The 27,427-nt window shown below is 41.3% G+C and overlaps 3 protein-coding genes across 4 annotated transcripts in view; all 3 read left to right on the top strand.

Moving 5' to 3' along the window:
- kcnab1b (potassium voltage-gated channel subfamily A regulatory beta subunit 1b) overlaps positions 1-13,817 on the top strand; it is a 31,599-nt gene extending 17,782 nt beyond the window's left edge. For both annotated transcript variants that reach the window (XM_069706240.1, XM_069706241.1), the window contains exons 8-15: positions 1,622-1,665; positions 5,843-5,929; positions 10,314-10,399; positions 11,605-11,725; positions 11,824-11,918; positions 12,053-12,173; positions 12,327-12,415; positions 12,498-13,817. In XM_069706240.1, coding sequence (XP_069562341.1) covers positions 1,622-1,665; positions 5,843-5,929; positions 10,314-10,399; positions 11,605-11,725; positions 11,824-11,918; positions 12,053-12,173; positions 12,327-12,415; positions 12,498-12,587 — 733 coding nt within the window. In that variant the 3' untranslated portion in view covers positions 12,588-13,817. The remainder of the gene's footprint in view (positions 1-1,621; positions 1,666-5,842; positions 5,930-10,313; positions 10,400-11,604; positions 11,726-11,823; positions 11,919-12,052; positions 12,174-12,326; positions 12,416-12,497) is intronic.
- Positions 13,818-14,309: 492 nt separating this feature from the next.
- On the top strand, positions 14,310-23,630 carry pask (PAS domain containing serine/threonine kinase). Its single transcript, XM_069706274.1, has 20 exons — positions 14,310-14,917; positions 15,232-15,461; positions 15,573-15,743; positions 15,890-16,024; positions 16,135-16,269; positions 16,422-16,680; positions 17,278-17,459; positions 17,549-17,678; positions 17,974-18,145; positions 19,269-19,501; positions 19,663-19,792; positions 20,006-20,592; positions 20,688-20,830; positions 20,945-21,112; positions 21,239-21,364; positions 21,570-21,704; positions 21,796-21,995; positions 22,432-22,565; positions 22,688-22,837; positions 22,921-23,630. The coding sequence occupies exons 1-20, from the start codon at positions 14,719-14,721 to the stop codon at positions 23,079-23,081; spliced, it is 3,780 nt and encodes a 1,259-aa protein (XP_069562375.1). The 5' UTR covers positions 14,310-14,718; the 3' UTR covers positions 23,082-23,630.
- An 893-nt stretch (positions 23,631-24,523) lies between these two features.
- mterf4 (mitochondrial transcription termination factor 4) lies at positions 24,524-26,974 on the top strand. Its single transcript, XM_069706239.1, has 4 exons — positions 24,524-24,576; positions 24,825-25,257; positions 25,386-25,570; positions 26,387-26,974. Exons 1-4 carry the CDS (start codon positions 24,550-24,552, stop codon positions 26,783-26,785), a joined length of 1,044 nt encoding a protein of 347 aa, XP_069562340.1. The 5' UTR covers positions 24,524-24,549; the 3' UTR covers positions 26,786-26,974.
- The last annotated feature ends 453 nt before the right edge of the window (positions 26,975-27,427 follow it).

Genomic DNA, 27,427 nt, shown 5'->3' with positions numbered 1-27,427 from the left:
CATTTTTTAAAATCTGAGGTAGCTCAGTAGACTTGTAGCACACTAGACTTGTATGAATTTGATTTAAGCCTCTCAGACGACCATCAAGGTATTGCAAATCCCTCTTCACCCTGTGTAGATTTAGAGAACAACTTAACCCCCAACTGAGTGAGCTGTGACTCTGCCTGCTTGTTAAGCATCCGTTCACCCCCACGTAAGGTAGATATTTGCACATTTGGTACTTGCTCTCTAATGCACTTCCTTCTGCACAAAAGCTGAGAGGACATGTTAATATGGAGCAGGGACAGCATGTTTATGTGTTCATGATAGGCTAATATTACCCTAAACAGTGGAACGCCACAGGAAGGATGGAGGCAGAAAGAGAAAGTGTGAAATGAAGCAAGATAGGCAAGACAAATAGGCCATCCAAGCAAAAAGAAACACACTCGAGCAGAAACAAAAGAAAAGGAACAAAGTGGAAAAGGAAAATTAAGAGAGTGCATGAATCAACACAGGTAATACTACTGACAAACCAGCAGCTCTGAAGAACACACTGCACACTGCATGCTCAGCACTACATGTCAGGTAGTGAACATATTGGAGCATTTAGCCGCAAGAGCAAGATGTCTCCCTCAGGAAACCAAAACAGAGCTAAAAGAAGAGAGACTATTGGACTCCCATTTGTCACACAGCCAGAAACATTAATTCAGGTTAAGGTATGTCTATTTATGTTTTATATGTCTACTTATCGGGTGGGACAGTGGTGCAGTGGTTAGCATTGTCGCCTCACAGCGAAAAAGTTCTGGGTTACTGCGTACTGCGGCTTCCTCCCACCAATCCCAAAGAACATGCATCTCAGGTTAATTGGTGATTCTACAAATTTGCCCTGAGGTGTGAATGAGAGCGTGAATGGTCCTCGTTCCTGTCTGTCTCTATGTGTTGACCATGTGATAGACTGATGACCTGTCCAGGGTGTACCTTGCCTTTGCCCAAAGTGGGCAGGGATAGGCTAAAAAAGTTAAGTATAATTGTCTTTAAACATTAGTGGAATAGGAGTATAAAGTTGAAAATGGAATTAATAAACAAAAAGTGCAAGTATGTCTGCATAAATACAGTATTTCTGTAAATTAACTTTGTTATGATCCAGTTTAACGTCTAAAGGCTGTGACTCAGTAACAGCTGATTGGAGTTGACAAGAGTTGTACACATCTATATGTTTCTGGGCTACATCATCGTGTTAAAATCATTAAGAAAAAAGTTTTCTTTGAAATATAGAGTAGTTGGATTGGATGAAACCTGGTTGTACATACATAAAACTTTTTGACCAGGTGACTATTTAGTCTTTCCTCCCTTCAAATCACCAAAGCCGTGTTAAATGGAGAGTCACCGACAAGTCACTGGTAATCAGGACAAACAATGACAACAAGTGTTCTGTTTTCACAATGCACAGGCCCACTCTATGTGGAGCATCGAATGTGTGTATTTCTCTTTAGTGGTTTGTTGGTAATTTGTTATGCGGGATCTTGTTTGGCATGTTTAATTATCTACTTCAATTCATGAGAGTTGTGTGTGTACGTGCATAAGTATGTGATTTTGTATTTGTTGACACTGTTGACATGCACTCCTTTCCCTCCTGTTGCAGAGCAGAGACCGAGAGAGGCCTCAACAGAAAACACATCATTGAAGGTAACAAGTCAATTTCATCTCTGCTTTGTCCTTCACATCACCCCATCACTCGGAGCCCCGCTGCACTCCCGTAATCTCCCTCTTTTATCTCTTTTCCTCCTCCCTCTTTGTTCCTGCCTGCAACTCTTCTCGCCTCTTTGATGTGCACACAGCTGAATTTAAAAGGCTGCATTTGCCTGTGATATGCCAGACTTTCACAGATGTTTTGTCTGTTTGCTTGTAATACCTTTACAGGTGTCTGTTTTAAGCAACTGTTGCATCATAGAGTAAGAGTATCCTCTGCTTTCCTCTCCTCCGCAAGCCCCTTTGAGAGCTACAGCTTTGCTCAAGCTTATGGTGATAAACCTTCCTCATACCCTTGGTTCAATCGCCCCCATTTCCCCAACAGCTCGCCATCCAGTCCACAGCGCAATGCACCTTCTGCAGTGACTCAGCTCTCTCTCTCTCACATTATTAACATTCATCGCAGCCTCTGCAATTTTCCCCAAACAAGAGATGGGGAATATACCTAGAGAGGGCTAGTGAGGAAGGACAGGGGATGTGAAACAGAGAGTAGCACAGAGTGGGTGACAGTTATCATCCCCAATTAGCTAAATGCAGTTTCCTGTCCATGGCATTTAAAAGAGAAAGGTACAGCGGCCCTGCCACCATCATCCTTCCTCATGGTTGTAGGAGCCACAATAGGCCTGTTAATGAATCATTTGATTAGTCAAGTGACATTTACTGGGTATGATAGGTTGTCAAAACGAAATGATCAGTGCAGATTAACCCTGATGTGATAGGGCAAGAAATCGTTGAGATCTTTATCAACCAGCCAAGTGTGTTTCGCATTTTCCTAGCAGGAAAAAAAAAATTCCTTGACAATCTTTATGCATTTCAAAAACCGTTTCATAGAAAGCATAATTATATGCATTATTCATCACAGACGCCAAAAGCTTTGTTGTTCAACATCTTTTCTCGGTTCCAAAAATAGACTCCCTTCACAGCCAGTAAACTCAAACTAATCCACGAGACAGCGGAAAATGCTCGTGATGACGGTGCAGGCTCAGATTAGGATCCATGGAATGGGTGTCTCTGGGATTGTGGGAGTGCACATGACAGAAGACGGAATAAATGGTTCTAATGGTGGTGAGGAGAGTAGAACTCTCAGATGGGATTAGTGGGTGATGATGAAGCCTCTGGCACTAATCTACCACACACACACACTTACTCAAGAGTGCAAGAGTGTCTTTTGCCTTGTCTGTCTATTACTCTGCTGTCCTCTTTTGTGACAGCCTCCTGTGTGCGCTTTTCATCTTTCATCTGGTCTTCTGTGTGTGTGTGTGTGTGTGTGTGTGTGTGTGTGTGTGTGTGTGTGTGTGTGTGTGTGTGTGTGTGTGTGTGTGTGTGTGTGTGTGTGTGTGTGTGTGTGTGTGTGTGTGTGTGTGTGTGTGTGTGTGTGTGTGTGTGAATTGAGACAGGTTCACAATACTCTGTTGCCATCTCTTATCCTCTCCTCAATAAACAGCGTTGCTCCTCCAACAAATACCGAATGCGACCTCTCTGCTGATCCCTCGTCTTTCTCATCATGTTCTTGGCTTTGAATTGTTTGGTTCCTCCACCAACTGTCAACAGCATTAATTTATGTAACAAGGATAAAGGATTGCACAGGTGCAAGGCTGTTTTTTTCCTCATAGATGTTATCAGGAGAGAGTGTTGTGAGCTCAGCTTGACAGTGATTAATCTTGAAACTGGTCCTAAATTTTCTGTGTAAGCTTACACAATGACAACTACAAATTTAATATGATGACTATTTCTGCACTGAAAAAGATGGCAGCTGCATAAAAGGTACAGCTAAGTGTTTTCTGACAGTATCTTAAGATTAAATCAATCAATCATTATAGTAATAATTGTAGAGACCTAAATTTTGTTCCCTTTGGCAACACCCGTGCCGATATTGCACCTGCAGTAAATGCAGCTGTGTTTTTGGACTTTTGGAGTTTCATGAGATTCAGTGTTGCCCTGCTTTACGTCTTCTTGTTTTACGCTACTTAAACACAAGTCAGTTGAGGAGAGTTTAAGAGTGAGCCTGTTGCGTTAGCTCCATACAGTCTCTGGTGGAACAACCACGTTTTGTGGGATGTTTCTCGATCAAGTTTGTGTAATTGGTGTATGCGCAAAATGCCTTCTTTGCATTGAGAGAATTAATAATGACATAGTCTATCAAGTGTGCAGAAGTGTTTTATTATTTTTCTTCACTTTTATTGTGAATTGCAACCATCATCACCACCTACTGCTGTGTTATATAGTCTTTATATTCTAAGAAAAGATCATGCTTTTGTGCGAGATTGATCATTTCTGAAAATTCTCTTAGTGAAGGACTTTGTCATATTTGAAGGATGCAAGATATTGGAACAGGCCTGCTTCATCTGACGACAGCATCCTAGAAATGCAGCCCACTGACTGTGCGTCCTTTGAGCTTTTTGTACTCAATACTGTGAATGCAAAGGCTTATATCAGTGGGCCACAGGCTCAATCCTCACCATAATTTGGCGATAGATAGTGTCTTAACATTTATTTATGCAAATCTTCTAGACCATTACTTTATTAACAGTAGTTCTGTTATTCCCAGGGAACCATGTGTCCTGGGTCCTTTATGGTTAAAACAATTCAGAGTTTTATACAACAAAAAGGCCAAAATGTTCACTTTCAATATTAATTTCATCCTTTAAACCACAACTTGTATTTTAGCATTTAATCACATATCTAACGAAAACCTGCAATTGCTCTATTGTTTCCATTTTTTAGCAAAGAGTAATTTAATGCACAACTATTATTATCTAATACTTGCCTAGAGTTTAAAACTAGCTAACAATCACCAACATGAATTATTGGTTATAGCTGACCAAGTAAAGATTTAGTAGTTAAATGTTAAAAGTGTATTGAATTGAATTTGCATATTGCTTATAAATTAAAGTTTTCATTTATAAGAGAAAGAAAGTGATGTTTCTCTGAAATGTCACCTAATTTTGTTTTAAATAGATCATAAACAGACTAATCAGAAATGCCCATAAATTTAGCTATGTGACTCTTAGCATTCATTTAATTATGGCACTGAAACGAGCTGCTGTGTCAAACGCAGAAAACATTATGACATGTTATAGCAAGAAAAAAACAGGTGTTATGACTGACAATAATGGCTGAAATCCAGTCTGCTGTTCAATTCCAGCTATTTTACATGCGTGTTCAATGTCATTACTTACTAGGACATTTTAATGGGTCAGAGCCATAATTAGTATGATAATGGCTAATGTTTATGGTGTGATTACTTGCACTTTGTGGTTTTCCTGCTGCGACAAGTCAGAATGTCAGCCGTGACAAAGGTATATTAACAAAACCTGATTCTTAGTGAACCATGTCCTTCTACTTTTGATGGCTATGAAGATAATAAGAAAGAACTGAAAAATAAAAACTTGAATTAACTGGCCTGAGCCGGAGTGAAATAGCAGCTCTTCATAATCACAACCATTACATGGTATATAGGACACAGAAACTTTTCTTCTTTATAAACTAATACTCAGTAAATCATCTATTATTAAACTAAACAGTGGAAAGCAGCATTATTTGCCTTCTGATAATGTGGCATTAGAGTTGTACTCGAAGTGTTATAGGGCAGTGTTTTTTGTTTTGTTTTGCTTTGCTTTGTTAGTTGGTGTTGGGGGAGAGGGTGGGGAGTGGGGGTAAACAATGCAGCATTTGTTGTCTACAAGGTAAACCAAACTGAATATGACAAGTCGGATTCGCATGCGAAGCGGGCTGGATCTAAAGATGTGGCAGGCCAGATGCAGCTGGGAGGCCTTGAGTCACATGTGGTCAACAGTCACTTTGCCATGTTTATGAACATGTTGACTTCAAATCCCCCACAATCCAATTCACCCTATTTTTCCTTTTACCTGACCTTAGCAGAACTCTTTAATGCTTCTTTTTGTACGTTGATTGTCAGAACTGGGAATCACCATGAGTTCAGAATGCTGAAAACCATCCAGTTTTTGTGTAAAGTTGTTCCGATTGCTTATGACAGTGTTAGATAAAAAGCAACAATTGGAGATTTCTGCAGACACTTTAGCTGTCCTGTCACATGTACATCCAATCCAGCACTACAAAAACTCATAATCTCTTATCTCTCCTCTCACTTCAGGTTTAAAGGGCTCCCTCCAGAGGATGCAGCTTGAGTATGTGGATGTGGTTTTTGCCAACCGGACAGACAGCAATACTCCCATGGAGGGTGAGTGATCGCAGACCGGCCTCATGGGGGGCTGGGGGGATGGGGTGGGGGGGGGGGTCGGAGCAGGGACAATACATGTTGTTCTGTAACACGAGAAGGTGAGAAATACTGACATGATCGCTGCCCTTGCCGGACTGCAGGCCCCTGCCTTTGACCGAAGGTGTTTGTCGTTGTGATTGTGTGTGTGTGTGTGTTTTCCTCTGACACACACTTACATTACAAGTAATCTGACAATCTTCCCTCATCTCTCGTTCTCTATTTTAGTCGACCAGTCTCCCTCTATTTCTCTTCTGTCTCTGAGGGATTGCCAGCTTCCACAGGGTCTCTGAGCTGCACCCGCTCCCAGCCCTCCCTGTTCTTCAGAAGCAGGATTATCTGGCCCCTCTGGGGGAAGCTGATGTATTTTTGGGCTGGTCTCACTAGATACAAGCCCTACTGTGTGCTCTATTCCATCAGTGCTCTAGTGCTGCCTTTCCCACACATGCACCTTATGTGACCATGTGTTTCTTTTAGACACTTCCAGTTTCTTTTTCAATTAGTTTGTGATGCAGCCATCACAGATACTTGGGCCCTTGTTATGTCTTTCCACACATACCCCAATTCACAGGTGGTATTTGACTGAATAGATCTCACTAAAATACTTTCCATTCTTTTTCATTTGCCTCCCTGTCTCCCTCCCCCTGTGAGCCAGCAGACTGTGGGAGGCAAATCTGTCATATTCATCGTTCAGGGCCTCGCCGTCACTGGTTGTACTGGTGACTGGCAGGCAGACCCTGCAGCCTTCTCCATCAAATCTTCCAATAATTTGACCCGGCAGATAAAGTCATTACTCTATCGACAACTGATGTCAAGAAGTCTAATCTGATCAACAGACAGATTGATAGAGAGTCTGACAGGTTGACAGGAGCAGAACAGGGTGAGAGATGTTAGATGAAATATATATTCTGATAAATATAGCAATACATAGGCGAAGTATGTTGTACTTTCATCAGCTCTGCGATATAGTTGGTCCAACATAAAACACTGTTAAAGTTTGCTTCATCATTCATAACAATGGAGGCAGTCCACTGTTATAAATCAATATGTACAGGTTCAGTCATTTTTAACATCTTGAGAGGGATAGGGTCTGCACACTGCACTGAATTGTCTCCTAAATAATTTCTATTGATTTCTCTGAGTATTTTGCAGCATGTAGGACTTGTTATGAACATGTCTGAAGTATCAAATCACACACCCACATTGTGTTCCTGAAAATTAAACTGGATAAACAACATTAATAAAAAGCACAAGGAAGCATTTAAGTTCCAAATGTGTAATAAAAATGAGAAGGTAAAGCTAACCAAGAAGAGCATCTGCAAGCATTTGTGTTTCTATTTGTTCTTGTGACTTTAACTACTTTCGACTTTGTGTGAGACAACCCAAGTCCCCTTGGGGACAAAAAAAATGATGTCATGGCTACAGAGTCTGCCTTTGTTACCATCACTGTTTTCCTTCTCCCATCTACTCATCCTTCTGTGCCTCCTCCTAACCTCGTCTTCCTATTTGTTTTGGTTTGGGTTTTTTCGCTTATACTGTATCCAGTCTAACAGCAGGGGTAGGCCGAATGTGTGTCACGAATATCCAACTTCCTTCATCTTTACAAGGCTCTGACTCCCCTTTCATCTCTTCTGCTCTTTACTGTTGTGTCTGTCAGTTAAAGTAATTGGACTGTACAGAAGTTTTCCTCAGGCTGATATCTCATCTCTCTGAAATACTCACATAGGAAACATGACGAGAAGGTTCCTCATGGCCAAGCATCTGTGCCATTGTCAATTCATTGTATTAATAGGTGCACCGCAGCCTGCAGAGTAAACTGTCCAAGTCTGCGCAATGCTGCTGTCCCCTCAATCAAAATCATGTTTTATTTGACAATAAAATGTGAAGCAAACTGAATCAATTCGATAAACTGTATATGAAAATATCCTGGACAGATTGAACAAAGAACAGGATATGTTGGGAGAGGAAAATAGCAGACATTGCACCAATAAAAAGATTTTATATCAATCCCTCCAGCCAAGTTCTTTTCTCTGGATGAAACGGTTCTGCCACAGCATACTGAATATGCAACCTTCAGTAATACCCCCATCCAGTCAGGACATTTTTGGTTTTTGATAGTATTATTTTGGCATTTTGCCTTTATTCAGATACTGCCGTGTAGACAGATAGGAAATAAGGGGGAAAGAGAGCAGGAGAATGACATGCAGTAAAGGTCAGGAATCAAACCGGGGACTCACTGTTGAAGGCATATGCAGCCACGTTGTATCTTTACCCGTTTACCGGGTTGCCCTAGGACATGCCTTTAAGTGCCGGGATATCACCTCTCTCCTAAAATGTTCTGCAGTAAAGAGGAGCATGCAGGATTACCTCTCCCACTCACTACTTCAATACTGACCCCCCTCTTTGCTTCACATTCAAAACATTTCCCACAACATCTAGAACTGAGCCATGTCTTCATCAGCCATTGAAAATCTCCAGTGGTGTAACATATTGATGACCATGTGTGTACGCGGGAGGAATTTAAATATTAGCTTCAAAATGGAGAGGCAACCATAACCCAAGACACCCAGACTTCCATAGAGACATATTCCCAGACAAATATGGATATCTATGTGTTGTTAGTTTCCTTTCACCTCGCTGCACCAAGCAGACGGGCACTGTGATACCTGCTGGCTGAAGCTGACCAAATGCTCCAGACTCAGGGACGTGTTGCTGCTGTGAGAAGGCTCAAGGACAGGCTGGCACTGGCTGGCAGCCAAGCAGTTTGCAAGTTCAATACGTGTTATGTACATATTAATGAGTGAGCGTTGGACATGCTGGTAGGTGGCACTTGTTACCTTAATATGGAGCCAGTTTCCCCTTTTTTTCAGCCTTTTGTGCTTAGCTAATTGGCTGCAGGATGTAGGAGTAGTGGCAGTGTTCGCATCTCGATTGTACACTAACCTCATATGTTCAAGGGCTTAATAATACGGTGCATTTAGCTCACACATGCTCACATCACTGTTTGCCCACAGATTCACCCACATCACCCTCCTTCGAAAAACTGCAGCGGGTTTTTGTGAGCGGGGTGTTGATGGTGTTTGCTGGATATCTCACCTGAACACTACGCACCGTGTGGCATCTGTTGTTAGAGCTGATGACTCACTGCAGCTCCGTCGAAAGAAACTTTATGTTAAGACATTTCTTGACATGAATCAAGTTGCCGTCTTTCCTTCCGGGCGTTGAGATGGATTATTCATGTGCTCGCAGAGTCTTCTGAACTGCGGTTTGCCTGAGGTTCCGGCTTGGTTCACAATTTGTCCTTCTGTCCTTACTTCTCTACAAATCCTTTCCTCCCTCCCCGTTGGAGCAGATGTACTGTTATTCCTCTCCCCTCCCACCTGCTTCACCCACACGCACACTTGCTCTCTGTCTCTCACTGAGCTACATTTTGGTCCAGAGAGAGAACTACTGATGAAACGGAATCATTCTTTTTTTAATCACACTCTGTTGTGGTCTTATCTCTTCACCCTCATTTTCAGTCTCTCCGCTTCACATTTTGCATTCAGCATTTGCATTGTGCTAATGTGGCAGATGTTTCATTACTGCATTTAAGTGCTGTAACAGACTAAATCACGAATCACATAAATGTCTTTATCACCTAGTTGTTGTTTTCTTCAATAGTTAAAAATGTTGTGTACAGTGTAGGCTAAAACACACTCATTCAAAATAATAGCTGTTTTTCCTTCTGCTATACAGGATGTTTTTGGTTAAAAACTCCTTTGAGAGAAGGCGTCACAGTAGTTTTTTATTAAAAACAATTTGCTTATCCTCCCTATTACCTCCCTGCTCCATCCACAGGCACAAATACACAAACCACTAAATTTTCTTCAGCCCCGTTAGTTTGAAACTGTTATGATTTGTTCCACTGCACAAGCAACACTCTGCCAAGGTTAGCTGAGTCTTTTCATTTAACCCCTGCAGCTTTTGGCCTCATTAAGTCATCTAACCCCATGCAAACTGAGTTTGAGCTTACACATGAGTTTAAAACTAGCCTTTATCTCAGAGAGGCTGAATACATTTCAAGGATCTACTTATTTCTACTGTCATGAGGATGGTAAGTTTAACCAAAGGCTAATTTCTAAAGTTCTTCAAATCTCCTTTAAATGTTCAAGTGTATTTGAATACTTTTGTAATGAAAAATGCCACCTCAATCTAACTCTACTGAAATATAATTTTTGTATATATAATGTGAAAACAAGGTAAGTTAACATGTCTCAAATGGTCTGCCTAGTTGCAATTGTGGCGCCATCCACTGTTCAACTATTGACAATGTACAAATCTGCTTTTTTATATTTTGTTTTAACAGAGATAGTGAGAGCAATGACACATGTGATCAACCAAGGGATGGCCATGTACTGGGGGACATCACGGTGGTCTGCGATGGAGATCATGGTGAGTGATAGAAAAATATTTTATATATCTTGCATCAGGTAACATGAAATAAAGATCAGCTGGGCAATATGTTACTATTTATAACTTTTTATTATATATTTATTAATTTATAAATTTTTGATAATCCCTGATATTGTGGGGACTGTTTTAATACAATGAAACACTTCTAAAAACAAGTTTGCTGCCTAAATTATCACAACAAAGCGATTACCGAGTCACACATCTTACTGAATCATTTTAGAAAATTGGAAAATGCAGTTAAAGGCAACAGATACAGTTCAGCTTCATTCTACAGTCTAATTTGAAGAGGATCTCCTTGATTGATTTGTATTGTCTCTTGTGTATGTGATGTTATATTTTGAGTTGTATGTGGGCTGTTTTAAAGGCCCAATTAGGGACCGGCATTGCAAATTAGCTAAGACTTTAAATTCTGTGATCTGTGACATTGGCTTATGCCACATCCCTGTACAAATAAACAATAAGTAAATGAATGAAAAACAACTTTCCAATGACCATTTTTTTTTTCCATTTTGCACTCACTACTGATGCTATCAGGACCATGAAAGATGTTCAGTTTTATTTATACTGCAGAAGGTGACATGAATGAAATCCATATAGTGCAACTATGTTGAAACACAGCATATATATATATATATATATATATATATATATATATATATGACCTTTATTTAACCAGGTAAAATCAATTGAGAACCAATTCTCATTTACAATGATGACCTGTCAGCACAGTCCACACAGTGACACAAACAGCACAGATACAAAACAGTATAACAAACACATGAGGAAAAGGCTAAAGACAACATGGGTAAATGAATAAACACTATGTACCAAAATAAACAATACAATTAATAAAAATAAATAAATAAAATGAGAAAGGCAGATTACTGGATTTTCTTTATAAAAATGAGAGAGAGAGAGAGAGAGAGAGAGAGAGAGAGAGAGAGAGAGAGAGAGAGAGAGAGAGAGAAAACCAAGGGCTGGTCAGCAGGTACAGCAGTCAACTATGATTTGTTGCAGCTTTAGTTTGAACATGTTGAGAGAGGTGAGAGCTGTTAGTTTGAGTATGCCATATACGTGCAGGGAAATTATAAAACTCATTAACTATAAAGGTCAATTTTTGCACATTACCTTATCTCCTGAACAACCTCCTCCGTTCTCATTATTCCCTCTTCCCTTTCAATTAGGAAGCATATTCTGTGGCCAGGCAGTTTAATCTAATTCCACCGGTGTGTGAGCAGGCTGAGTATCATTTCTTCCAGAGGGAGAAAGTGGAGACTCAGCTGCCCGAGCTGTACCACAAGATAGGTAGGCCTGTAGTAAGTTTCTCCTCATGTCAACTTTTTTCCAATAGAGTTGTGGCAGATTTTGTGTGCTGTTGCTCAGTGGTGATTTTGTTATTACAGGGGTGGGTGTGGTGTCTTGGTCCCCTTTGGCCTGCGGAATTATCACAGGAAAATACGAGAACGGCGTCCCAGAATCCTCCAGGGCCTCCATGAAGGTATAGGGTGGATTTCATTAGATCACCTCTTCAGTGCTATATTTCTAAACTCATATTTTGCTGCCACACACACACACAATATAATTTGATTTTGAAGTGCAATACTAACGCTTCCACTTTTTCTGCTCCTCTAGCCATATCAGTGGTTGAGGGAGAAAATAATTAGCGAGGATGGACGAAAACAGCAAGCAAAACTAAAAGACCTGGCTCACATTGCAGAAAAGCTTGGATGTACTTTGCCACAGCTTGCCATAGGTAAAGGACAACTGGCAAAGTTGTTAAGTGCCTCAACTTTCTATTTCTTTCAAAACTAATTTGTGTCAGCAACAATCAATTCCTTTTTGCCTTTATATCTAAATGAGAACTCTGAAAACCTTCCCGTGATAACCTCCTATCTCTGATTTTTAGCCTGGTGCCTGAGGAACGAGGGAGTGAGCTCAGTGCTTCTGGGGTCCTCCAATCCAACCCAATTAACAGAGAACCTGGGAGCCATTCAGGTACAAAGATGTTTAAAGCCTGAATAATACTGATTAGTTCATCACATGATGATGTGCTCTTTCTCTGTTTTGTGCATTTCAGGTAATTCCAAAGATGACAGCAGGCATTGCCTCAGAAGTGGATCATATACTTGGAAACCGTCCACACAGTAAAAAGGACTATCACCATTAGGAAGGAATGCCTTTTAGTGAACTATGCTCAAAAAGCTTATCAAAGCTCACTTTTCACAGCCATGGCACCATCAGTGTGTGCCTAAGATTGCTTGTTTGTGCGTATGAGTGTGTGTGTGTGACTGGGTAATGTGTTCTGCTTGGCTCCTTCAACCAATGCTCATCAATGTTAAGTGAGCTACTTGACAAAGCATGCATGCTACAGCTATAGCAGCCAGCCAGTGGACTAAACAGGAGTGAAAGCAATTTGATTTCTGGAGTGAAAACCTCTTCCACTCCAACAACCGGCGCTGAGGGTGCTGAACCACAAATTCATAGTAGCAAAAGATTATAAGATAGACATAACACTTGCTCAAATTATTTCTGCAATAATGGTTTTCAATGCACGTTAAAAAAAACATTACACTGACTTATTACCCCCCAAAACATCAAGCTTATGAAAGTGCTGTAAGTGCACAATAAGATGATTTGTATCAAAATGTACTTAATGTTACATAAATCTACCTTAATAGATGTTCGTGAAGTGTAAAAAAGAATCAGTAATGATGTTTATAATTGGGCCTGGTCTCAGCAGACTGGGTGAACACTCCTCATTGCAGCTGGATCTGGCCTGTCAATGTGATGAATTGTTTTGGTGCTGGATGAACTGAAATTCTGCTCACCATGTTTCTGCTAAAACCAAGAGAGCTAATTTTAACAAAAATATCCTTCAAACCATGTGTACTGACTGTTATATATGATATATATATTTTCTTTAATAAGCAGCGGTGTCAAGATGAGCTTTTTGTGCCCCTATGTTGTGTTCTTTTTTTATGCAAGAGCACGGCCCAGTGTACTTTCCTACATACCTCATCAACCCCTTTTTAGTTCGTACTTTGCCATACTCTCCGTCAGTAGTGATAATGTCTGATTTTCAGTCTGTTTTGTCGTGACAAAAACATCTGTCTAGTTGAAGTTGGGTTAGATGATGCTCCTAAGGGGGTGCTTGTGGATTTAATAAACAAAGCCACGTAGCTAATGAAGAGACTCAGTTAAAAAAGAAAAAGAAAAGAATAACACCATATGGACCAATGCAGTAATAGCCCCTGGAATACACTGAATTTTTACCCAACTTCTCCCAGATGCCAGTTTTACGTAATGAGATTATCTTTGTTATGTTCTATTTGTTCAAAATTGTTTTTTGGTGTTGTTCATCAGATTTGTACATGCAAATAAAAGCTTATAATTCTCATGTGTTATATTTTAAATATGTATAATTATTTTCTATTGATCTTATGGATGCCTTTCTTTTTTTTAACCCAGTACCATAAACTAAACAGCGTGATTTAGGCTAGCTGAGGTTTATTGTCTGATTAGATAGTTGGTAAACTGCAGTTTGAAAAACTGATTAGAAAACACTCTGGTGTAGTTACTGCTGTTTGCTTTGAGGTGTTTCCCTGTTTTATAATTAAAAAAAAAAAAAAGGTTTGAATTGTTTATTTGACTTTTGGAAAGTGCATGCGCTTCTGAGACATTTCCTCATTTACTTTATTGTATTTTATTAGATTTTTTTTTTTAACGACTATGTTTCCATGGAAACAGAGGCGGGCGTTTCCGGTGAATTATCCAATAAGCGTTTCATGTTAAGGAGCGTGACGTTTGATTGGCTCCAGAAGACTTCCTCAACTTGTCTCGTCGGCTGACGCTGCAAGCCCGCGGTTTACAAAAACAACAGCTGAAAGAATTGAAATAATACCAACAAAAAAAAAAAAATCTGCTTTCGGTGTCGAGGTTGTGCTGACATTACGGTAACGTCGACTCAGAGCACAGCCAGTAGAAGCGAAGAAACCTTTTAGAGCCAAACGGAGCCGACCGAGTTTGTTTTGGAGTAGCATATTAGCAGATGGCCGGCTAGCGTCGGGGCGGTAACGTTACCTTGTCAACCGGCGTCAACTGAAGCCGCCGCGTCCTTCTCACCTGTCCGGACACCTCGGGAGGATAAAGTCGCACACGAGCTTGAGGCGAGTGTCGTGTTCACTGTGTTATTAGTAAAGCGTTTTCTGTGCAACTGCTCGACTGACCCGTCGGTTCAGACTGATCATCGTCCTTGAACTCACTCGACGGTGCCTTTCCCAGCTGGATAGCCGACGAACATGTCGCTGTCGTCCGAGGCTCGTTTTGCGGCTAACTTCAGAGATAAAGGACAGACCATTTGTGTGGTGCGCGACCTCTCCTCCGATCTCCTGGAAGACGACTTCGACCTGAATAAGTCTTACCCGTGTACTCAGAGGCCCACGAACAGAAACAGACTTTTGGCAATGCAGCGGCGTTATTATTGTGGTTCTCCGACAAGTAAGTTGTTATTCATTTCTTGTGAATAGAGCTCAAACGCTAACTCGGTGAACAGATGCAGTCAGTTTGGATCATCTATTATCACGTAAATTATCGAAATAAATTCCCCAAATTTAGATTTGATGTTTATCTTTTAATCTCTATTTTAGGTTAATTGACTGTCTGAGTTTTGGGGGTTTTTTTAAATTTTTTTTTAGACAGGACAACCTATTTTCGGGCATGATGTGTTACTAAAAAAATATATAATTGGTAGTTGCTGCCACAGTACTCAGGATGAGAGGGTGAATACATTTCCCAATTTTTTTTTCTTACAGGTGAGCATTTGGATGTTTGCCCTTTAATGGAAACAAGAAATCATCCAAAATCTCGCTTATGTCTGGGCTCCCAAGTTCCTGCTGACTTCCTGCCACACCCGTCCACTGTCTCGGAGACAGAGGAGAGCCTCTACAGTCAACTAATCTCTGGTGATTTCAGCCTGTCGGGATATCCATCTGCGCTTAACCCAAACAAAGTCCTTCTTACTGTCTCCCATGAAACCAGAGAGGTACCGTATGTGCACTTTGTGTCTGAGCAGCACTGGTTTAACAGTACTGCAACTATAGCAATTGTAGACTGTAAATGTGTTCTATCTTCACCTTTTTACCTTCATGTTTAGATTTTGTCAGCAAATGAACAGGCCGGCAAACTGTTTGAGTGCACCGCTAATGAGCTGATTGGAAAAAACCTGTCATGCATCTTAAAGAAAACCAGCCAGGTCGTGGAACGAGCGTTAAAACAAGACTTTCCACTAGCAGATGGAAATGTAGCTGCTGTGTCTGGAAAAGTGGTATGAAATATACTGTCTATGAAAATACTATATTTTACTCAAAATATGATTAATTTAACTTCTATGCAGTTAAATATATTACATTTTTTACATCACTGTTGCAAGAATGTGTGTGTTTGTTTACACGTGTGTTTTGTATGTTGCAGCTTGATGCTGTGAGTTTATCAGGAGAAGTGCCGGTCTCGGTGTGTACCTACAGACAGTCCCAAAATGAAGACCACTGGCTTGTCATGATAGAAAATGTAGAAAGAGTATCAGCTTTGTTGTCCTTTTCACAGGATGTAAGTACACATTATATAGAAGCCTTGATAGTGTCATTTGTCCGTGTTAAAATGTTTATATATAAATAAATATAAAGACAATAAACACACAGATCTGATGTCATTTCCAGGGCTGTATCCTAAACTGTGACTTGGCATTTGCCCATCTCCATGGATACCACCATCCCGAGGATTTAAAAGGAGTGTCTGTTAAGGAGCTAATCCCCTCTTTACAAATCCCCCTTCACGGTCATGCATTGCCCAAAGTAAGCACGCTTCACAATTAAAACTGTTCCACTCAGCTAAGGAAAGCTCCCTTTCTTAACCTCTGCTTTCAAGTTCCTGTTTATCAATGTGCTTCTTCGACATTTTCTATAAGCCGGTCCTCCTTGACTTTGCTTTTTCTTCCTTCTGTCAGGTGCTCAGGGTTCAGAGAGTGTGTGGCAAAAGCAGAGGTGGTGAATCAGTCCCGCTCTGTGTCAAAATTCAGGGCACAGTACTGTGTGGAAAACCCCAACAACAAAACAATGGGACTGATTGCAGCCCAACAGATAGTCATGAAATGTCAAATGGAGACAGCAAGCAGCCATGGTCGCCTCTCACCTCCTCTGTGAGCAAGAGAGAAGCCTTACACCCTGAACGGTGTGAGAGACCTCATCGAAATGAGCTGTCCTCAGGTAGGTTGTTTAGTTTGACCAATGAACTTTTGGTCCCACATGGATTAATAACGCTCAATATCATTTTGAAGAGACTGGGGCATAATCCGCTATGTCATGCCGTTATCCCACAAACCCTTAAAACATCTTGTAGCCTAAGACTCCATACTTAATAATAAGAATGTGCTGAGGATAAAAAAAAAAAAAAAAAAAACTTTTGTGCAAAAGTAAAAAGATCTTGGGTAAGTGACAAACATTGCTAAAAAGTTGAGACATACTGAATTATCCAGAAACTGCAGAGTCACAAAGGGACAAAAGGGCTGTTTTTCTGAATTCATTCAACATTGAGAGGTTGGAGATGCATGTTTTTCCCACAACAGTGACAGATGGAGTTGACAAATAAGAGGTTTGCTGAATGACCCACACTGAATGGTGTTTTTTTTTTGTTTTTGTTTTTTTCCCCTGCAACTTTATCCCTTTTCATACGGTGTTTTTATGTCTACCATCTGTGGTGTTCACTAGTGGAATAGTATCCTCATTAGGTTGGCCCATATTCACCAGATACTATTTTGCTGTATTTAGTTTTGCACTTTGAAACATGTGCCTATGCTTTCACAGAAGTCAAAGTGGACAACATTGCCCTCTACCCCAGCTCTGCTCTGGAGTACTCAGGAACAGTTTGGGTGTTTGCTCCTGTGAGCGGCCTCCTCCTGCTACGGCCTAATGGCTCAATCTTCAGCATCCACAACCACCTGGCCCTCAGTCTGTTTGGCTACAGCACGGACGAGCTGCTGGAAAAGGTCAGGCAATACGACCAGCTGAAGAAGGCTGTTTGCATTGAGGACCACACCAACTCTCACTTCTGTCACTGCTGCTTTGTCATCAACAGAATGTCACTTTCCTGATGCCTGGTTTCTATGGATGGATGTCTGACTCGCACAGAAAGGCCAGCCCCTTCTCTGATTCTCATGCAGAGGCTGGCGAAAGTCTAGCTTCATCCAAAATATTCGGAAAATCTGGTGAGCATTTGTATGTATTTGTGACACATCACAACATGGCAATATGTGTTTCACAACCTGCTTGTTGTGATTAGTCAGAAGTGTTTCTGTGGTAAAACAGCTATAACTTATCTAAAAAGTATGCAATGGGTCATCTTTTTTCCCCCCGTATGCTCTTGTTTTCTTTCATGTCAGTGCTGTTACTCTGTTCTGTTATTCTGGATTTATTCTGGTTGTGTTTATGTTTTGTCCTGACGTGCAGTATTAATTGTTAACACTATCATTTAGTCATTTCCTTCTTTTTCCTCAAACTTAGATTCTACCTCACTGGTGGCAGGAGACATGGCCATGGTGCACCAGGCTATCAAGGGAAGGACCTCGACAGGGAGAGGCAGGATCTTCACTGGAACCAGCGCCAGGCTGGAGAAACAGGGCGGCACTCTGTCAACCCTCTCTCCACCTGTAGTCACCTCCACCCGTGTGGCTGCGTAAGTTAGCAGGCACCATGACTTTGTTGCCAAAAGTGTGCTGGATGTTATTTAATTAGGGCACTTAATGACCTAATCCTCAAGGTAATACATTTCAGAAATTTGACCATGTTTAACACTGACAGAAGGTTATACCCTAGCAGATGTTAGACTTAATTGTACACACTAGACAGACTTTGTGTTTGTGTTCTCAAATACTAGACAGACAAAAGCTGCTGTGGCAAAAATCAGGCACCTAAAAGCACTAGACTGTATGTGTATTTAAAGTGCTTTGCAGTGAATCTGGAAACAAAGCAGCTCGATGGTCAAGTTTGATTCCCTGCCTCTAACTAACCCATCTTTACATCTTTTACTTATTAGATAAGCTTTTACCAATGTTTATTTTTGTCTTTTTCTAATTTAAACTGAGTTATTTAGCTGTTGCTTCTTAGGCACAGAATCATTTCTCCACATTGCATGATTGAATCTGTTGGACATTAATAATAATAATATCACAGGATCACAGCATGAGCCTGGGACATTATGATTATTAAGCACTGATTTCTACAATCGTAACGTAAATGAGATTCAGCAAATTTTCACATGAAGTGAAGGAGAAGAAAGTAATTCGTGACTTTAAAGAAAATTTGGGTGGGCACTATCATAAGATTGACTACCCTCCAAAATTGTAGTATTGAGCTAAACAGCTCAGTATGTTAAACGTGTAAGATCGACAACATCCAGACATAAGCACACATGAGCCTGATGCTTCAGCATATGGCTGAAAACAAGAGAAGGCATTTTTTTATTTCTAAAAATCCATTAACGCAGCCACACATCTGTTAAAAGTTTAAACTTTCATTCTGTATATTCACATATATATATTAGATCACGAAAGTGAGCTGGTTGTTATTTCTGTAATGCAAACTTCTACTTGTAAATATTATGTGTTTTGTGTTCTAATCCATTCTTTCTGCATTGTCCCCATCATCTTTTTTTTAAAGAAGCAGTTGGTTCTGTGCATATACATGGAATTATATTTTCACAACAGATGTAATAGAAGATGCTTGACATATTTTTTAATTTATCTATATTTTGCCTTTACGTTACTAATAATCAGATTGAACAGGCTTTCTTTCCTCAGGGCCGATGACACTACAGAGCTGATGATTGAAGCAGCTCAGATAGCTCCCTGCAGTAGCCAGCTGGACAGTGTGGACACCACCCAGGCACTCCTCAAGACATTCGTCTTGGTGGAAACTCCAGAAGAAGACACCCGCTGCTTGATTCCTCCTGAACAATCACACCATAGCAAAGAGAAGCAGCTCGGCAATAAGGTCCAGGAAAATAATCAAGCTGTCATCCATATTCTTCCAGGTGTGACGTGGCTTTAGTCTTGTTGTTTTATTTACAATATTTAGTCTGTTAGTTCTTTCCTGCAGCTCAAAACTTGGTCAGACCTGTACAGTGAGTGTAAAAAAAAAAGACGGTTTATTGAAACTATTTTCTACAGAGTGATGTATGTTTTTCCTTTGTAGACACTCGTGCTAAGACTCAACATGCTGACGGCAAGGTGGGTGACAGCTCTTCCGATATAGGAAAAGAGCACGACTCCTGTGCCTCCGTCCTCCAAGACTCAAGCTTTGAAGTCATCTCGCTGGAGAGCAGGTGAGGGAAGATGCTTTTCAGCTATGTGGGAGCACTGCAGCCCCAAAAGTCACTGATATACCAGGTTAAGATTGGACAGAAAACTAACTATTCCTGAGCAATGTTCACATTTCCCCACCTGCTATTGATCACCTGGATTTTTTTTTATTAAGAAGAGATTTGCCAATGTTTTGGCACAGTTTAATGACACCTTATTAATACTTAATTTTCCAGATCTTCCTCTGGCTTTTGTGAAAAATTTGCTGGCAATGGAGGTTCTGATCCAGCGCAGGCAGAAGAATCTCATTCAGCGCATGTAGTAGACTCCGCTAGCTGCTTCCTGGAACTCAACAGCAATGGTGATCTGGTGACCCAGGCCCTAGCTGACCTAGACCTAAGCAGTAGTATGGAGCTGCTCAGTGGCGGAGTGTACAACGATGTCAACCAACACTCCATGACATCTTGCGATACAGCCGAGCTCTTGCGAACACAGTCCCTGTGTGTGGTGGAGTCGGACCAGGAAGCAGAGCCTTTTGAGACCGAGGGCGCTGCCATGGAGGCCAGAGACAGCTCAGGTGAAGAACTGGAGAAGGGTCAAGGCGAGCAGGATCAGTGGGCGACTCTCTCTGCAATTCATAAAGGAAAGAGCCAAGAGTGCTGCATACCTATGAATAGTGGGATTCAGTCTGGGACCGACATTCCTGCCACGTCAACTCCCAAGAAACAGAAGATGAACCGACACAGCCTGTCCTCAGACACCACGCATATCCTGGAGGGGAGATTCGAAGGGAGTGGATACCACAGAGACGGCACGAGAGTAGGTTGGTACAAATGAAGTGTTTCCTGTTGGTCTAATTTCTCCATGAAGATCATAAATGAAGCAACAAGACTGAGCATTGTTTCTTTTTCCCTCCAGATGTGCAGTGTGATGTGTGCATGTCTAACCTTCCTGACAGCAGCTTCATGTTCTGTGTGTGGATGAGTAGGCCTGGCCAGCAGGGGGCACTATTGCAAACAGAGAGATCACTGCACAGCCAATCAGGTGCAAGTCTTGGAGAGGTCAGTGGCGGTAAAGATCTTAAGACAGTATGGCACATTATAATTCTTTATTTAAGATGAACAATAGTTGTTCTGTCTTCAAGTCATTTGTCATTTATTCATTCCTTCCCTTAGAGGATCGTCGAGGCCAGTCAAGGGGAGGCGTTGCGCTCCACCATGGACCTCGAGCATACACAAGCCTGTGATGGACAATTTGAAGAAGAGTACCTGCCAGTCAAAGCTGTGGGAAAAGGAGCTTTTGGTTTTGTCTGGAAGGCAATGAGGCGCTGTGATGGACAAAAAGTAAGAAAACATTTTTATTCGTGCGGAAATGTGTCATCTCTTTATATACACCGTGTAGCAATCTCCACGTATAGATTTAAGCCAAGACTGATGATATGGCCTCTTTACCAACTTTAAAATCTTCAGGTGGCCGTAAAGTTCATCAGCAAGGCGAGAATAGTGAGCGACTGCTGGGTAGATGACCCCATGCTGGGACGAGTGAGCCAAGAGATTGCCATACTGACACGTGTACAGCACCATAACATTGTCAAGGTAACTGGGTTGTTTCATCAGAACACTTCAGTCACAAGGTTTCACAAACATTTGTTCATAATGTTGAATTGCCTTATTGCCTTGCTCCTCATTGTGCGTGTGTGTGTGTGTGTGTGTGTGTGTGTGTGTGTGTGTGTGTGTGTGTGTGTGTGTGTGTGTGTGTGTGTGTGTGTGTGTGTGTGTGTGTGTGTGTGTGTGTGTCAAGGTGCTGGAGGTGTTTGAAAATGGGAGTTACTTTCAGATGGTGATGGAGGAACATGGAAATGGTTTGGATCTTTTTGAATTCATAGACCTGCAGCCCAGGCTGGATGAGCCCCTTAGCAGCTACATCTTTAGACAAGTATGTGCTTCTGCCAAAAAAGAAAATATACACACGATGGGAAAAATATCTCGGAAATATGATGTGTTGATTTGTTCCGGTCTCTTCCCAGCTGGTGGCAGCTGTCTTCTATCTGAGGGCCAAGAACATCCTTCACCGGGACATAAAAGACGAGAACATCATCATTGACAAGTGTTTTCACATTCGACTGATAGACTTTGGCTCTGCTGCCATGATGGCCCCTGGGAAGCTCTTTTACAATTTCTGTGGCACACTGGAGTACTGCTCCCCGGAGGTGCTGCAGGGAAATCCGTGAGTATATAATACTTGTGAATGACATGTCGTTTGTTCCTTACATAGTTTGATTGACAGTTTAAGTTAAAAGAGGAGTAACAAGTCAAAATGTATTTGTATAGCACATTTAAAACACAACAAAGGTTTCCCAAAGTGCTGCACAGACAAACAGTCATGCATACAAGTGTCCTTATCTTTAAACGGTTCACTCAAATCATCAAATCTGGATGCAGAATCCAGGTCAAAGCAAAGATTTACGGACCTGTTCAGCATTTTATTATCCATTAAGCTTTACAATGCGGACTTTAAAAAAAATGTAGTTTCAATAATACACACAAAGTAAAGTTACATTACTATACATGAACACTAAATTAACTAATAAAATGTTACACTCTTTCCCTGTTATGAGCTTCTTCTAACTCCTGTTTGTCTCGTTGTTGGGGTTGATCTGTAGCTATGAGGGTCCAGAGCTGGAGATGTGGTCTCTGGGGGTTTTGCTCTACACTCTGCTATTCAGTGAAAATCCCTTCTGTGATGTGGGAGAGATCTTGGATGCCAAACTAAAGCCCCCGTTCCACATCTCTGCAGGTACACCGATGCTTTTTGCTTTCGGCTGCAAGTAATTTTGTTTGACTTCCATTTCCAAAACCCTTTTTTTTTTTTTTTTTTCTTGCCAGCCAGTGCTAAAAATGTTCTGTGTTTATTGTCAGAGCTGCACGGTGTGTTATGTGAGCTGCTGCACCCTGATCCCACTCAAAGAATGACTTTAGACCAGCTGCTGCTGCAGTCCTGGGTCAGCCAGCCCATTTCCCTCGCAGAGTACAGCTGGACGGAGGTGGTTTCTGCAACTCCAAGCTACTGTGAGTATTCTTTAACAGCAGGCTTAAACGGACAATGACCGGTGATGTGATGATATACTGAGAAGTCCGTATTCTTACAACAGGCTCGCCACCACAGCAAGACTCCAGTCCTCAGCCATACATCAGACAAGGCTTGTTCCCAGATGATGGTGATGAGACTCTGCCTGATGATGAAGATGAGGATGAGCGTCTGTCAATGGTGGCCCTGGAATCTGAGCTCCAGAAGTACCTTGATGAGGATTAAAGACTGAATTTTAAGGGAGTGAAGCACAACTATCTACCTGACATTTGATCTGTAGGAGTCTTAACAAAGATGTAAATAGCAGAATAAGAAAAGGGATGCACGTCTTGGTCCAAGACGATAATGGAACACCATTAGTACTGTCTAGACAAAGTCATTTAGCGACACCTTCACGATTGTCTTCACTTTCTGGTCACGATATGCTTGCTGACAGATTTCTGAGTGCAGTAGGGGACAGCAAAAGCATTATAATGTATCTGCAGTTTTTTTTTTTTTTTCTTTTTCAATCCGTTTTATTTATTCTTTGCAGTTTGGGAAATTGTAAAGGAATAAACTAATAATAGTGATGGTTAATGAGATGCCCAGCTTTGCTACCAGAACCCACTCATTGCCACAACTTTGAGCAGTTTACCTCGGAAAACTTTGAAGTAAAGGGACTCTTGATCCAGCTTTTGTCAAATAAACGATATTTTATGTTTATGATTTTAATCTTTGGTATTTTAAAAGTGTAAGTTTATTTACAATAATTGATCTATTTATTTTTATACATGAATAAATACCTTGCCACAAACATGTTCTCTCTGAACAATGATTAAGGACTTGCCTTTTAACTAGAATTACAGGATGTTTATAATTCTCATGAAAACATTGCAAATTTTGTAGAATTTGTATCCTGCCAGCTGATGACAAACCGTAAACTAAAATCAAACCAAACCACTTCCAACAAGGTGACACTAACTTGGGGGAAAAAAACAGATCTGTCTGTTTATCTGTGGAACATTTTGGGAGTAAAATGGTATTGCAAATAGTTCATCATGAGATGTGGGTCATTAAGTTTACAAATATAAACTGTCAAAAGATTACAACAAAGTCCAAGATTTATTTCTAATGTGTGAAGTAAAGATGTAGGGGTACATTACTTAAAATCAACAAACCAATACAATAATACAGTACAGCAAATAAACATTAAAGACTAACTGGACGTTTTTTTTACAGTATAAATTGTAGGTCTATTTACATACAAAGATTAATATTGCTCATTGCTTGAATTATACAGTAGAGATACGTCTGGTAAAAAAAGAGTAGATTAACTAGATTGTCCGTTCATTTCATACACTTTTAAAATACTTAAATTATTCACGCCCAAAGAAATGACGTATCGGTCTGCTTTCCTGCAGACAGTTGAAGTCTTGAAACATTTTAAGGATGTTGAAAAGTTTCACCGAGCTAGAACGAGACAGACTTTCATCTTGCAGGTTTCTGTAACCGGCAAGAAAGGGCGAGAAGTGTGATGCACTTTATGACTCTCACGGTTATTCCGTTTCATATTTGATGAACTGATCTGAACATTTTCAATTCACTGGGTGGTCGTACAAAGAGCATGCTCAACGTAAAGCAAGCGGAACAGCTCGGAGCGGAACCTTTCACTCCTTGAAGTTGTAAGACGGAATAATATGCACGACGGACAAGCATGGGTACCCGTGTTGCTGTGTATCAGGTGAAGTACAATGCAACATATTGTGACAAATTGAACACAATTCAACTAACTACTATTGCAGTCGTAAAACATGTAACTTAATAAACTGCACAGTTAAAACTCGTATAAAAACGTCTCTCGGAGAGGTCATAACCTTCACGTTTGCTAACTCGAGCTAACGATACCTCAACAAGTTTTGTCAGCATATCTTCTGCCTACTTCGTCTCTCGACTGCTGTCAGCGTCTTAAAGGATGATTTCCTTCCACAGATTCTTCGGTGGACTGTGAGAAACGCCTCCTCCCCTGTAGTCGGTTCATTCCCGAGAGATGAGAGATGCCATCTCCGGTCTCTGCACATCGGCTGCAGGTTGTCCTGTTCGTCTGCCGACCAGAGAAGTTCGACGCAGCGCAACCCCGACCCTCCCCCTCCGTCTGGGAAACCGGTTCCCGAGCTGTCCCTCCGCTCTTTGATGGATATGGGTTTTACAGACACGCAGGCAGAGCACATACGCGCGGCTGTGCCCCCCGTCAAAGGAGGAAGTGCTGTCAAACACGCGGCAACGCTCACAGCTCTGTTTGTGTTGGGGCTCAACCCCTCCAGTGTGCTGAAACTGCTGGACAAATGTCCCGAACTTTTCACCGTCAAAGAGAAGCAGCTTCAGCAACGCATAAGCAACCTGCGGAAGCTGGGCTTAGTCGAAGGTGAGATTGTCCGTCTGCCTCACAGTTTTATCACGACATTGTTTGGGAGTGTTGCTTTTTTTTTTTTTTTTTTTAAGAGGAAACGCGTAAGGCTCGGTGTTTTCAAACTCGTGTTTTCCTCCCCACAGGCAGTCTTCAGAGAATGGTGGCCCATTACCCCAAGATCCTGACTGTGCCTGTGAAGACCTTAAAAACGGTGGTGTTGTTCCTCAAAGAGAAGTGCGTGTTTACTTCCCAGCAGGTCAAGGACATCCTCCGAGACAGTCCGGCAGTAGTCCTGGAGGACCCGGGTCAGCTGGAGTACAAGTTTCAGGTCAGAAAGTGAAGCAGTCAGGCAAAAGACAATTGGCACTGACTTTTCTTGGGGGTTTTACATTGTTCGTTCAACAAAACAAGTAATCTGGACAAAACCCCGGGTTGTGGCAGGCAATGAGTCATATTTATTAGATGTTGCACTAATTAAAATATTAAGTTCACACGATTGAACTGAATTTGCCGTTTTGTTTGCTCTTCACGTGGAACAGTGTTGTTTATACAGTGGATCAATTTTATTAACTTCTACCAAATTTGACTGAACATCAAAGCCGACCACACAAGCTGTAAAAGACAATCACCAGGGCTCTTAGTCAAACAGGATGTGTCCCAGTTATATAAATATGAACCAGTTTATATGTGTAGTTTTTCTCCCTGCGATCAGCTCCTCAACCTCCTTTGTACAGTGCAGACTGAGACAATTATGTACATCAACACTGCACTCAAAAATGTATTCTTAACATTATTTTGTCACTTTTCTGGTAATGAACGCAGCTTGCACAGAATTGTGACCATAAAGACCATTGTGACGGCTGTAGAGCTCCCTCTGGTGGCTTCAGTGGCTGAATGGATTAGTGGAAAAAAAACAAACATGGTTCAGGTCAGGTTTAGTGCTGCTTTTAATCTGTGAACTGATCATTTAGACACCAATAATCTGATGTGTGCCCTAATGCGAAATATAATATTCAGTTTATTGCTCCAAGTACATTGTATCTGAATATCGGCCACCATTATACGTCACTGTTTAATGTCTCTGTCCTTCCAAACTGTTTTTTCTGCTCGTTGTTTGTAACGGCGTGCGTTAATCCCTCCGCAGTACGTCTACTTCCGAATGGGTGTCAAACAGGCCAAGATGGTGAAGCACAAGTTGTTCCGCTTCACTCTGGACGAGGTGCGCTGTCGACACACTTTTTTGGAGCGACGGGGTCTTTACCAAACCCCGGACAAGAAAGGACAGACGAGCATCATCAACCCCAAACTGGACAGCATCCTTAACGTTGACCAGGACACCTTCGTCACACACGTTGCCCAGGCATCGGCGGAGGAGTACGATGTATTCCAGAAACTGGTAGCAAGAGAATGGCATGAAGAGGAGCTGCAGCACGGTGGGATTGAAGCTGATAGTGATGGGGAGGAGGAGGAGGATGAAGATGATGATGATGATGATGAAGAAGAAACTGAAGGAAAAAGTGGATATGGGAAGAGGAGAAAGTAATGACACGGAACTGGAGAGAGGATTTAAGATATTTTAAAGAGGAAATGAAGTGATTAGAAAAAAAAAAACGATATATCTGATATGATCAATAAAATGCTGTTAAAAACAGTTTGTTGAATCAGGTGTGAGTAGATTTCTGTATTTATCCAAGTGGCCTCATCAGGATGTGAGGCGTGAAAACATTAGTGTGAAGTTAGGCTAGTATACGAGGACCACAAGGTCCGCCTCCAACTGTCGGGTGGGAAAATTGTGAAACATTTCTTCCATACAGTCTCCCAAAATAGTTTTTTTTTTTTACTTAAGTCAAAACTATTTCATACTTTATATAACATGAATGTTGATGCTTCACTTACAGTGAAATTAAGAGGAAATGTGGGAATCTAATGAGTTTAATCAAGATGGATTTCAAATGACTTTTTACAACCAAAATCCGACTTAAAAAAATCTTGATTAGAAATGCCGGAAAAACAACAGTGTGAGGAGCAGTTAAGAGGTTGAGAAGCTGCACCCTGTTACTATGTGACGGCCAAGTGGCCGGAGCTTTCTGCATCCCTATTTTATCTGCGAGTCAACAAAGAGTCCATCAGATAAGGCCAATGGGCGAGACGAGCCGTACAAAACACCCATTGATTTCTAGGGGAG

The sequence above is a fragment of the Brachyistius frenatus genome, unplaced genomic scaffold, assembly GCF_029030835.1.
Source record: "Brachyistius frenatus isolate BFR_SWC_R1_liver_20210118 unplaced genomic scaffold, ASM2903083v1 Contig_61, whole genome shotgun sequence".
Classification (NCBI taxonomy): Eukaryota; Metazoa; Chordata; class Actinopteri; family Embiotocidae; genus Brachyistius; species Brachyistius frenatus.
The sequence above is the reverse complement of the archived record's forward strand: the minus strand, read 5'-3'. Positions and strand labels throughout refer to the sequence as shown.